Below are 13136 nucleotides of genomic sequence, written 5' to 3'. Positions count from 1 at the left end.
CCTGACCCTGATCATTAAGACGCCTGTCCTCCTGGGTGGTTGTTGTGTGGGCAGGTGTGTGTCATACAGAAATACAGATATGAGAGCATATCCAGATATGCATTTAAGTTAAAATGCATATCACGATTTATAGATCCAATCAAACAGCAGAGCTCTTATTTTTTTAAAAAGTTCTAGTAAACAAATTAAAGCAATTTAGTAATAGAAACTTAATAGAGACATGTTCTTTTTTTTTTAACATCTTTATTGGAGTATAATTGCTTTACAATGGTGCATTAGTTTCTGCTTTATAACAAAGTGAATCAGTTATACATATACATATGTTCCCATATCTCTTCCCTCTTGCGTCTCCCTCCCTCCCACCCTCCCTATCCCACCGCTCTAGGTGGTCACAAAGCCCCAAGCTGATCTCCCTGTGCTATGAGGCTGCTTCCCACTAGCTATTTTAAATTTGGTAGTGTATATATGTCCATGCCACTCTCTCACTTTGTCACGGCTTACCCTTCCCACTCCCCCATCCTCAAGTCCATTCTCTAGTAGGTCTGCGTCTTTATTCCCATCTTGCCCCTAGGTTCTTCATGACCTTTTTTTTTTTCCCTTAGGTCCACATATATGTGTTAGTATACAGTATTTGTTTTTCCTTTCTGACTTACCTCACTCTGTATGACAGACTCTAGGTCCATCCACCTCACTACAAATAACTCAATTTCGTTTCTTTTTATGGCTGAGTAATATTCCACTGTATATATGTGCCACATCTTCTTTATCCACTCATCTGTCGATGGACACTTAGGTTGCTTCCATGTCCTGGCTATTGTAAATAGAACTGCAGTGAACATTGTGGTACATGACTCTTTTTGAATTATGGTTTTCTCAGGGTATATGCCCAGTACTGGGATTGCTGGGTCGTATGGCAGTTCTATTTTTAGTTTTTTAAGGAACCTCCATACTGTTCTCCATAGTGGCTGTACCAATTTACATTCCCACCAACAGTGCAAGAGGGTTCCCTTTTCTCCACACCTTCTCCAGAATTTATTGTTTGCAGATTTTTTGATGATGGCCGTTCTGACTGGTGTGAGGTGATATCTCATTGTAGTTTTGACCTGCGTTTCTCTAATGATTAATGACGTTGAGCATTCTTTCATGTGTTTGTTGGCAATCTTTATATCTTCTTTGGAGAAATGTCTATTTAGGTCTTCTGCCCATTTTGGGATTGGGTTGTTTTTTTGATATTGAGCTGCATGAGCTGTTTGTAAATTTTGGAGATTAATCCTTTGTCAGTTGCTTCATTTGCAAATATTTTCTCCCATTCTGAGGGTGGTCTTTTCGTCTGTTTATGGTTTCCCTTGCTGTGCAAAAGCTTTTAAGTTTCATTAGGTCCCATTTGTTTATTTTTGTTTTTATTTCCACTTCTCTAGGAGGTGGGTCAAAAATGATCTTGCTGTACATCATCGCTTTTTAATGGCTATAAGATTTTCCTTTTTCAGGATAGTTAATAATTTATTTAAGTAATCCACTGTTATTGGATATTCACGTTGCAGTTTCTTACCTTTAGAAATAATGTTTTTATGAACATACTTGTGTATACATCTTAAGCATTTGTCCGTTTATTTTCTTAGTATAAATTTCCAAAAGTAGTTTCTTGATGGTTTTTTTTTTCCCCCACCATCAGTTCTTTGTAACTGGTTTCTTTGGTTGTTCACAGAAAATCTTTGACTTTGGCTGAGGGCAGATTTGAGGTTTCATATGGGTGAGGTTCATTTAGATTTGTTTATATGTTTACCAACTGCTTTGCCATCCCAGATTTTCTTTCTAAAGTAACATTCTTTTTTCCTGAAATACATTCTTTAGAATTTCTTTCTGTGAAGGTCTGCTGCTAGTAAATAATCTGTTTTTACAGAAAATGTTTTTCTTACTTGAAAGACAATTTGTACACACTCCTGTGTTGATAGTTTCTTCTCTCAGCATTTTGAAGATATTTTCCCACTGATTTCTTTTTTTTTTTTAATTTGTATTGGAGTATAGTTAATTTACAATGTTGTGTTAGTTTCAGGCGTACAACAAAATGAATCACTTATACATATACATATATCCACTCTTTTTTTTTTTTTAGATTCTTTTCCCATACAGGCCATTACAGAGTATTGAGTAGAGTTCCCTGTGCTATACAGCAGGTTCTTACTAGTTATCTGTTTTATATATAGTAGTATGTATATGTCAATCCCAATCTCCCAATTTATCCTCCACCCCCAATCCCCTGCTAACCATAAGTTTTAACATCTGTGACTCTACTTCTGTTTTGTAAATAAATTAATTTGTACCCTTTTTTTTTAGATTACACATATAAGTGATATCATATATTTATCTTTCTATGTCTGACAATCTCTAGGTCCCTCCATGTTACTGCAAATGGCATTATTTTGTTCTTTTTTATGGCTGAGTAATATTCCATTGTATATATGTACCACATCTTCTTTATCCATTCCTCTGTTGATGGATGTTTAGGTTGCTTCCATGTCCTGGTTATTGTAAATAGTGCTGCAATGAACACTGGGGTGCATGTACCTTTTTGAATTATGGTTTTCTCCAGGTATATGCCCAGGCGTGGGACTGCTGGGTCATATGGTGGTTCTATTTTTAGTTTTTTAAGGAACCTCCATACTGTTCTCTATGGTGGCTGCACCAATTGACATTCCCACCAAAAGTGTAGGAGGGTACTCTTTTCTCCACACCCTCTCCAGCATTTATTGTTTGTAGATTTTTTGTTGATGGCCATTTTGACTGGTATGAGGCAATACCTAGTTGTAGTTTTGATTTGCATTTCTCTAATAATTAGTGAAGTTGAGCATCTTTTCATGTGCTATTTGGCAATCTGTATATCTTCTTTGGAGAAATGTCTGTTTAGGTTTTCTGCCCATTTTTGGATTGGGTTGTTTGTTTTTTTGATATTGAGCTGAATGAGCTGTTTGTATATTTTGGAGATTAATCCCTTGTCAGTTTCTTCATTTGCAAATATTTTCTCCCATTCTGAGGGCTGTCTTTTCATTTTGCTTATGGTTTCTTTTGCTGTGCAAAAGCTTTTAAGTTTAATTAGATTCCATTTGTTTTTTCCCATTGATTTCTGACTTCCATTTTTACTGTTGGAAGAAGTCTGCTTTTAGTGTAATGATCATTCTTTTGCAGGTAATGTCTTTTCTCTCCAGCTGCTTTTAAAAGCTTCTTATTATCTTTAGTTCAATTTTACTAAAATGGTCTAGGTTTGCATTTTTTAAAATTTAATTCATGTTTGATACTTTGTTTCTTGTATTCATAGATTACATTACTCTTTAACTCTGAAGAAGTCTCAACTTTTACCTCTATTTTATAATTCCACAATTCCATTTAAAGAAAGACTGGACTGGTAGTCATTCTTATTCCAGTCTCCAAGTTTCTTTGTCTTGTCTTCATATTTTCTATATCTTTGTATCTAAAAAATTATTTGCTCTATTTTCCAGTTCACTGATTCTCTCTTCAGTTATGTCTAATCTGATGTCTGTCCATTTCAACAATTATATTTTCATTTCTAAATTTCTTATTTGCGGGACTTCCCTGGTGGTCCAGTGGTTAAGAATCTGTTTTCCAATGCAGGGGAGGAGGGTTCAATACCTGTTCGGGGAACTAAGATCCCACATGCCATGGGGCAACTAAGCCCACACATTCTAGAGCCCGCAGGCCACAACTAGAGAGTCCCATGCCACAATGAAAGATCCCACATGCTGCAACTAAGACACAATGCAGCCAAATAAATAAATAAATATTTTTAAAACAATAAAATAAAATTCCTACTTGGTTCTTTTTTAAAGCTATCTAGGTAATTTTGATATTTTCTTGCTGAATTTTGATTCATATTTATTTTTTCTATAAGAATTTCATACTTAGTAATATATTTCATCTGACAATTTCAGTAAATTCTCAGGCGTGTCTATCCACAATTTTTGTTTACTTTTTATCTCTGAGGACTTTCAATATTGTGAATTTCAGTGTTTCCTTATGAGCTTATATCTGTTTGAAGGTGGTATTCTGAGAGCTTTCCTCTAGAAGAATTTGCTTCTATTAGAAGCCATAGACTGCTAATATGACTTGGGACCACATTGTCCCTTATCAAGGCTTAAAATGGGGCACACATTAACATGGTGAATCCAGGGCTTGGTCTCCTGTTCTCAGCTTTAGTATCAGAATTTTATAGTTCACAATGCTTGGTCTGGTTTTAGGTTCATGATTTTCTGTTTTGTGTTTTGGGGTTTTTTGTTTGTTTGGGGGAGAAGTATGCAGATACTCTTGGAGATTTCCTAAATTCGATGCGCCCAATAATGCATTAAAAATATGCTTTAACCAAGAACAAGATGTATTCCAACAGGAGAGTCCTCCTGAGTAGCTATTCTGGGTATTAATCAAAATAGCTTCTACTGGCCACAACTACATTGTTTCATTTACATCTCTCAACAATCCTCAAGGTAAATAATTTTATTCTCAACTCATAAGGGGGAGGTTAAGTAACTAACTTTATATAGCTAGCCAGTATGAAGCACTTACTAGCAGTGGCACTAGAATTTGAACACAAAGTCTGTTTAAAGCCAAAACTTGGATAACTATTTCATCCAGACACAAACTCCATACAGATCTACACCCTTTTAGAGGCATCTCTTCTCTGTCTTCTCCTTGCTCTCTCTAGTTCCAGTTTTAGCATCTGCCTTTTAATTCCCTTCTATCACAGCAGATGTTAGGCAGAATGGCTATCAGTGACTGCCAAACCTTGGTGCAAACACTGATAAACTGCTCTAAGTTTGGAGAGAAAAGAAAAAAGAAGTCAGCGGGCAGAAGAGATGGAGATGTTTAGGAACACAGTCTGAGGTATGAGTCATGTAGAATGTTAAAAAGAGGTTGCTATAAACCCTCTTGGGATCCAAGTCATTCTCCTCAAAGCTCAAATTATTTTTGGAAAAGTACATCAATAAAATAAGCAATTGTTCTCCCAGATAATACATCTACACTCCCAAGTGCCTTTAGTAAAATTAGAGGTGATAACCATTGGACAGTCTCTTTCACTTGTATGAAAAGAGATTACCCAATTTCTACCTGATATTAGAAAGTTCAAAATAAATATTTGCATCTTATATCAAGTCTTTCCAGTCAACTAAAAGCTACACATTTATAAATTTTAAAAGGTTAACTCCACCATGATTTGTACTCCATTTGTTCTGATAACTTTTTTGTTCCTTAATTTATGTCAACTTTTTTAAAAAAGAGGAACCAAGTTTTCCCTGCTAAGCATTTCATTAATACTGCTTTGAAGTATCTGTTACTAAAAAATTTATCTCCTTAGTTTAAGACCATAGAAACATTTTAACTGACACCAAAAAGTTCATTAAATTTCCTTTTTAAAGACAATTTAAACCAGAAATTCAGTTTGAAGGATATTTAAAATATATATATTCACTTCTTCATTCATTCCCTAAACATTTACTGTGCATGTCCTGTATGCCAAAAAAACATGCTGGGGTCTCAAGAGCACAGATAAAAGATTCTTGACCCCAAGCTGTTCACACTGATACTACTGCCTCTAATATGCCCACGTGGAAGCACACACTCAGAACACTGATGCTCTTTTTTGTGGCTGCATAGAATAATCACTGCCCAAGCTGGAGCCTCAAAGCTCAAAAGTAATATAACAACAGGACAATCAATTAAGTTCCAGTTTTTATTTTTTAACCATCATTTGCCCAAATATGTACTGAACACCTGATATGGGCAAAATGGCTAACTGAGTTTTCAGTTCTATTGAAAAATTAAGAAACAAGCTTTGAGAACTGTAATCTCTAATTTTACTTGATAGAATGACTCAGTTTGGGCCAGTGAATTTTAAACCTATTGTGAGTAATGAAAGCCTTGGAAAATCGGATTTAAAAAATACATAATACACATACATAAAATTTTAAAAATAAATTTCAGAAGGGATTCAGGGTCCCCTGGACCCCCTTTATGGATTCCAAGACTACAGAATGTCTGTTGACTGGAAGCAACTTCAGGGTATGAGTTGTATTTTCTTCAACTTTGTACTCTCTGTCTCAGAGTAGATTTCAAAATATATTTGTTGACTGAGCACCTCTGTAACTTTGTTCTTGTGAAGCTCCCATTTTAATCTCCCTCTTCCCCCATGAATTTCCAAATCCTCAAATTCCACATATGCACTTTTCTAAAACATTTACTCAAGACTAATCTGATAGCCTAAACAACTATTTTCCAAACTCTACTTTCATAATTTTCCCTTTTCCACTTCACAAAAGACATACCTCCTATTATCCCAAATATTATAATGATGCAGTGCCCCAGAGTGTAAAAGCCACCAGGCAACCAAACAAAGAAACATTTGTAAGGTGCATCGTTTCTGAAGAAGTGTCCCCTGAGAAAAAGCAAAAAGATCTTCATAAGAAATAGATGGAGGCTGTGCCTTATTTTATCCAGGGGACAAACTCTTGGCAACTCCTATACCTTACTTATATGTTGAATAATTAGAACTCAGAAGTGAGATGATTATATGGGATTACATTTTAGCACTTAATTGAATAAAATGTAGTCTGCCTTTTTCTGACAGAAAGTCAACTCAACTTAATGAACTAATTTGACAAAGCGCACTGGCTTTGCTATGAGGACATGGAACATCCAAAAAGCTAAATCTGCACTTCTGAGACTTTGACAATACGTATTTAAATATGCACAATGCAGAAAGCTCTGAAAGTTCATGCCTGGCAACAATTTAACTTCATGCCAAAAAAAATTAGGTAACTTTTAAAAGATCAAGGAAATAATGACGGATTTTAAAAATTCCTTTAAAGGGTATTTGAACAAAAATGTTTGCGGACCAATGGGTTAGAGCTGGTGCAGGTTAATGAAGGGCAACCCTGTGAAGGGATCCTTGTTGCCATCCACCTACAAAACCCAGCAAAGGAAGGAAGAGGACAACAGCAGTGGGTGTGAAGATCCAACAGACTCTGCTGTCACATTAGAATAACTTCTCTAACCCATAAAAATGCAATCAGAAGTTGGATGAGACTGCAAAGCCCTTTCTAATCTGTGTCCCGGGCACCCTAACTAATCCTTTTGTTCTAGGTGCTGTCAAAAATAGTTCACTATATACCCATTGAACAACAATCTGTTAAGAGAAAAGAACTCATCTTAAGTGTTCTTATTACCACACACTCAAAAAAACAGGGGCACAAGGAAACTTTTGGAGGTGATGGTTATGTTTATTACCTTGATGATGGTGATAGTATCATCGGTGTATGTGTATGCCCAGACTCATCAAATTATACACATTAAACATGTGCAGTTTTTTTGTATATCAATTATACCTCAATAAAGCTGTTTTTAAAAACTGAAAATGTACTCTAGACAAGATATCCTAACAAAGGCTATAGCAGAGCCCCTTCTTACTGAGAATTTCTACTAACTACATCAACGAATATTACCTTCTCTAACCTTATTTTTCCTACAGGCAGAATAATGTATACATTATAAATATATATATATATACACATTAATTATACATATATAATGTGTGAATCATCATTATGGGTGCCTCTCGTATATACTGAACTTCCTCACGCCTGTTTTATCTTGATACCGATATCTTTTCTACGAGAATTTTGTAGTGAAAACTCATAGTGCTTATAACTCTCAGTGGAATATTTTGATAAGAATCAAGGATCTGGAGGACAGCCATGAAAATCAGTGGTACTTAGGCATTTCCACTGCACATCTTTGCCCAACGAATTTGATTTTTAGTCACATGAAAGTTCAAGACACTGCCAGCATCTTGGGTGTGCAAAGCTTTGGGAGGAGACTACAAGATCTGAATAAAAAACTTCCTGAATCCAACACTCTCCTCCCCTGAGAAGGAACCACTTGTTGGTCCTCCGAATTGTTATGGACGTGTCTCTAAACCATCCTGTTAATTAGTTTTATTTTTATCTTTTATCTGAACATCCTACTGTATTTTTTATTTTTTATTTTTTTAGCTGTACGTGGGCCTCTCACTGTGGCAGCATCTCCCGTTGCGGAGCACAGGCTCCGGACGCGCAGGCTCAGCAGCCATGGCTCACGGGACCGGCCGCTCCGCGGCATGTGGGATCTTCCCGGACCAGGGCACAAACCCGTGTCCCCTGCATCGGCAGGCGGACTCTCAACCACTGCGCCACCAGGGAAGCCCCCTACTGTATTTTTTATGACTCCCTTCTTTTTGTCAATATCAGGTTTTTGAAGTTCACCCACTTTATTGTGGGTAGTCATAGTTGGTGGCAGTAAAGCATTCCACTATGTGAACATACCTGAATTCATTGATTCATTCCACCATGAATTCACAATCAACTGTTTTAATTTTTAGCTACTATAAACGTTATTATACATTTCTCTCTTATAAATACTGTTTTTCTCTAGGGTATATACCTAGGAGTGGAACTGATAGGGCATGGAGCATGTGTATCTTCAACCCTACTACATAACGGCAAAACACATTCAGAGTGGTTGGAACCATATTCCCTCCAAATAGCATATATGGTACTTTCGGGTCCACATCCTCACTAACAGTTGGAATAAGTTCTGCCAACCTGATGGATGTGTAATGATATCTCCTAAGGATTTTTATTTGCATTCTTTCTGATTACTAATGCAGTAGAGCATCTATTCATTCATTTATTGGCTATGTGGAGAGTTCTATGAAGTCTGGTTCAACTCTTTGACTCATTTTCCTACCGGTTTTCTGTTTTTCATATTCAATTAATTTATTTCTAAATTACACGTAGAAGAATTATATGTATATTCTGGATCCAAGTCCTTTGTTAGTTGTCTTCCTCTAAAATGTGGTTGTATTTGCCCTACTTCTACCACGTCTTTTTATGAATAAAAGTTCCCAATTTTAATAAATCAAACTTATCAGTCTTTTCCCTTCTATTTAGTGCTATGTGATTCTTATATAAGAAATCACAAGACCTGTGTTATTTTCTACAAGCTTGCTTGTTTTGCTTTTCAAAGTTAGGTCTTAAGCATCTGGAAATGATATTTGGTATAAGGTATGAGGTAGAGGTATAATTTCATAGACACCTCTGTCTATGGTGTCATAGACACCACTGTTTCCACATCATTTTGGAAAATTCGTCCTTTTCTCTCTGATCTACAATATTACCTCTGTCATATATTAAGGGTCTATACATACGTGAATCTGATAACTACAGAAGGAGAAAGGAAAGGGTCAAAAATTAAATGTTTAAGAGGCAAAGTAAACCTGTTCGTTAACATTAAGTTCAATATGAAGAATTAGCGCAAGGTCAGGCAAGAATCATTAGAATTAATATTATTTGACATTTAGGTTGTCCAAAATGTCCCTCAATAAAATTCCGTAATTTTTCTATAGAGGGTTTGCTTTTTTGTCTAATTGTTTGTTTGCTTTTTTGGCCGAGCCATGTGGCTTGCGGGATCTTAGTTCCCTGACCGGGGATTGAACCCTGGCCAGAACAGTGAAAGCGCTGAGTCCTAACCACTGGACCACCAGGGAATTCCCATTGTCTAACTGTTAAGTATATAAAAGTATCTGATGTTACTGGGATATATTTTTCCATATTTCACAAAATGGAACTGTTATATGCATTTTGATTTTGTATTCAAAAACCTTGCAACATTGAATATACTTTGTTAAGTGAAAAAACCTTCACTCCCTTTTCCAAAATGACTTATCACTTGTGGAAACTCAATTGTCTCCTTGTGCAACATATGGATCACCTGGAAAGATGGGGTGTGCGATGGTCACTGGTTAAGAGTATGGGTTTTGGATTGAGACAAGTCTGGGTGAAGTCCCAGACTGATGACCAGCAGCTGTGAATATAAGCAGATGACAAAACTTATGTCACGTTTGTTTTTCTGTAAAAACACACATTAAAATACTTCCTTATTAGGATTATTTTGAGATTAAATGAGGTAATGCATATAAAGAACACAGAACCTAGCACATAGAAACACCGACTAAATGTTGACCCAGCATTAATCATAATGACTCTTGCTTGCCTTGCATTAATTCTTTATATTGAACTTTTTTCCCTTCAAACAATTATTGATCCTTTCCTTTCTCCTTCTGTAGTTATATTTTTTCTCAAAATCACAATCTCACTTTCTCTTTCATCTTGCTCTGTCTTGTTCTACATAAATACTCGTTTTCCCGAGCTTTTTAAAATCTTACCACCAACTCCACATATTCAGGTAGAAAAATAGACTCTTTTGTCCTTCAGTGTAATGTACTGAATGTCTCACTCCCCTCCAGGAACGGAGAAGTATTATACTATGGTTATGCAAGACATTACCAATGGGGTAAACTGGATGAAGAGTACAAAGGACCTTCCTGTACTTTTTTTTGTTTTGCAACTTCTTGTGAATCTGAAATTATCTAAAAAAATTTAAATAATCAAAGAAAAATATTTCTGTAAGTGTTCTCTTGACCTTTTGCTCATTCTCTTGAATCTGATATGAACCCGTCCCAATTTTAAAAATTGCACATTTTTATGATTTCCAGAACCCCAATCCACTTAATTGAATTAAAGAGACATCATCATCATTGTTGATTTTCTGACATCTTCCTGATCAGACCCCCAAGCCCTCTCACAAAAACCCACAAAAATCCCAAGACTGAGTGAGAGTCAATAACTAAACTGTAAAAGAGAACTGTTTTGTTTTCTTATTCTTCCCAACTCCTTGCTATGCTACATTAGTTTATGTCAGCAAACAAATCACACTAAAAATTAAATATAGAGCACTGATTTTTGGTCATTCATTTAAGTTATTCAATACTAACTCACAAATTTGACTGACATTTTTGGTTTTCAGTGACATTTTTTAAACTAACTGTTTATTATGAAAGTAATATACCTATAAAACTATATTCACTGACAGCAAAAAGGCTTACCGTACAAAAATGAACAGAAAACTAAAGTACACATTTTGGAAAATGTCAAATCATATATGTAGCATTAAGTCCAAAAACTAGGAAGAATAATCTGAATATAGAAAGAACAAAAATACAAAACTTTTAAGTCCATTTACACAGTCTTGATGAAACCTAAGAGGATATTATATCCATAAAAAATATGCTGCTATGAGAAAAATAATTTAGCTCACAAAAAATAAAAATACAATTAAGAAGTGGAAATGGTAGACTACATAGCAGAATGAACACAACTAAAATACGATTTACTGAGCTGAAAGGGGTTATTCTTGGGACACAACACACATATACACACACAAAGCTACATGGTACAAGGAAAGAGTTAGAAATATCTAGAAGTTCTAATATCCACTTAATAGGAGGACTAGAAAGAGAGAGCAAATATAATGAAGAAGAGGAAATAATCAGGCATATAAGAGAGAGAATGTTCACAAAGATGAAAAGCAATACTAATGATAGCTAACGTTTATATAGTGCTTACAATATACCAGGCACTGTTCTAAGCATATATATAATTATAATATACATATATACATACACACATATTTACACATATATACATCTACATATATATGTAGTTTAATTCATTGTAAGTATGAATTAAACTAAGTATTATTATCCCTGCTTTACAGATGAGGAAACTGAAGGAGGAAGTGTTAAGTAACTCAGTCAAGCTCACACAGCTGTGAGTGGGCGAGCAGGAAGCGAAAACCAAGTCATCTTGCCTTAGAGGACAGACTCATAACCACTACACCTCCACGTTTTCCAACTCAAAAGACCTCTCATTAATGTGCCAAGCAACATTAATGAAAAAAGAGACCCACTCTGAGATATATCTTGGTAAACTTTCTGAATTCAAATGGTAAAAAGAAATGTATAAGTTTTAGCGGAGGAAGGAAAGAAAGATTTCCCTCAAAGAAAGAAATGAATAAATTTCCATTAGATTTTTGGTTGGCAACTCTGGGTGCCAGAAGATAATGAAACAATATCTTCAAAGTTCTGAAGAATATATGGAATATCTGAAAAAAGTGTACCTCTGTTAGTTATAGTTATTCACACATGGTGAGGTTTGGGGTGATTCTTTTTGTTACCATCTTCTTTGTATTTTTCTCTCTTAATTTCTTGTAACGAACATATATTTTTGTGGAAAAACATTAAGATCAGTGTTATAAAAATAAAGATAGTCACATGGATTAAATTCCTTAAGTATGAAAGATGAAACTATAAATGCACTAAAAATATACAGGATAATATTTTCTCATTGGAGGAGATGTGGGTAAGGAAGATTGTCTAAAGATAGTTTTTTTTTTAAAAAAAGGAAAAGACTAACAAGTTTCATTGTACAAAAATGTTGAGTTCTGATAGGACAGAAGTTAAACAGACTAGAAGAAAATATTTGCTCCATATATAGCAAACAAAGACTTAATATCTATACAGTTCTTATAAATCATCAGGAAAATAGTTTGTAAAAAGAAAAAAAGTATGAAATGAGCAAAGAATGCAAACAGGCAATTCACAGAAGAAAAAATACTAATAGTCAATACCCACTCAGCCCTTCTTATATTAAAAAAAACATATTAAGTAAAAAATAATGTATCATTTTTAACTCAGCAAACTGACAAAAATTTAAAAGATGAACAGCACATAATGTTTTCAGTATTGGAAAACAGGCAGTCTGATCCATGACCGAAGAGGAAGTAAATGGTACATTTTGGAAGTGTAATTTCACAGTATCTGTCAAATTAAAAATTGGTTGTGTTTCCCAACATCTATTTTATGGGAATACTTACTTATGAACCAAAACAAGTAGTGTAGCATTGTTTATCAAGTGACACACAAGCGCTGTTCACTTGGATAAGACTTCCTTAGGTGGCAAATGCCTGAGCTTAGAATATCTGGGTATTTCACTATTAACTGCTAGTGTACATGGGAGAGCATAAGGGTGATGTTTGACTCTTCTTTTCACAGAGATTGAGTCATTCTCTACGATGAACAGTCCTTGGATAAACAGCTCACAGCTTACCGCCGGGCTTCATCAACTAGAAACCGACGACCCCCAGAAGCTCCCACAGCAACTGCCAAGATTTCTGGAATCGATACTAGAGTAAGAATT

At 35.3% G+C, this 13136-nt stretch overlaps 1 protein-coding gene across 3 annotated transcripts in view; it reads right to left on the bottom strand.

Moving 5' to 3' along the window:
* Positions 1–13136, bottom strand: part of ST8SIA1 (ST8 alpha-N-acetyl-neuraminide alpha-2,8-sialyltransferase 1) — a 152397-nt gene that overhangs the window by 41840 nt on the left and 97421 nt on the right. Inside the window, exon 5 of one of the 3 annotated variants that reach the window (XM_060165323.1) lies at positions 9811–9903. The exons of the other annotated variants lie outside the window; for them this stretch is intronic. Coding sequence (XP_060021306.1) covers positions 9811–9903 — 93 coding nt within the window. The remainder of the gene's footprint in view (positions 1–9810; positions 9904–13136) is intronic. 3 annotated transcript variants of the gene reach the window in all.

Source organism: Lagenorhynchus albirostris, chromosome 11, assembly GCF_949774975.1.
Source record: "Lagenorhynchus albirostris chromosome 11, mLagAlb1.1, whole genome shotgun sequence".
Lineage (NCBI taxonomy): Eukaryota > Metazoa > Chordata > Mammalia > Artiodactyla > Delphinidae > Lagenorhynchus > Lagenorhynchus albirostris.
The sequence above is the reverse complement of the archived record's forward strand: the minus strand, read 5'-3'. Positions and strand labels throughout refer to the sequence as shown.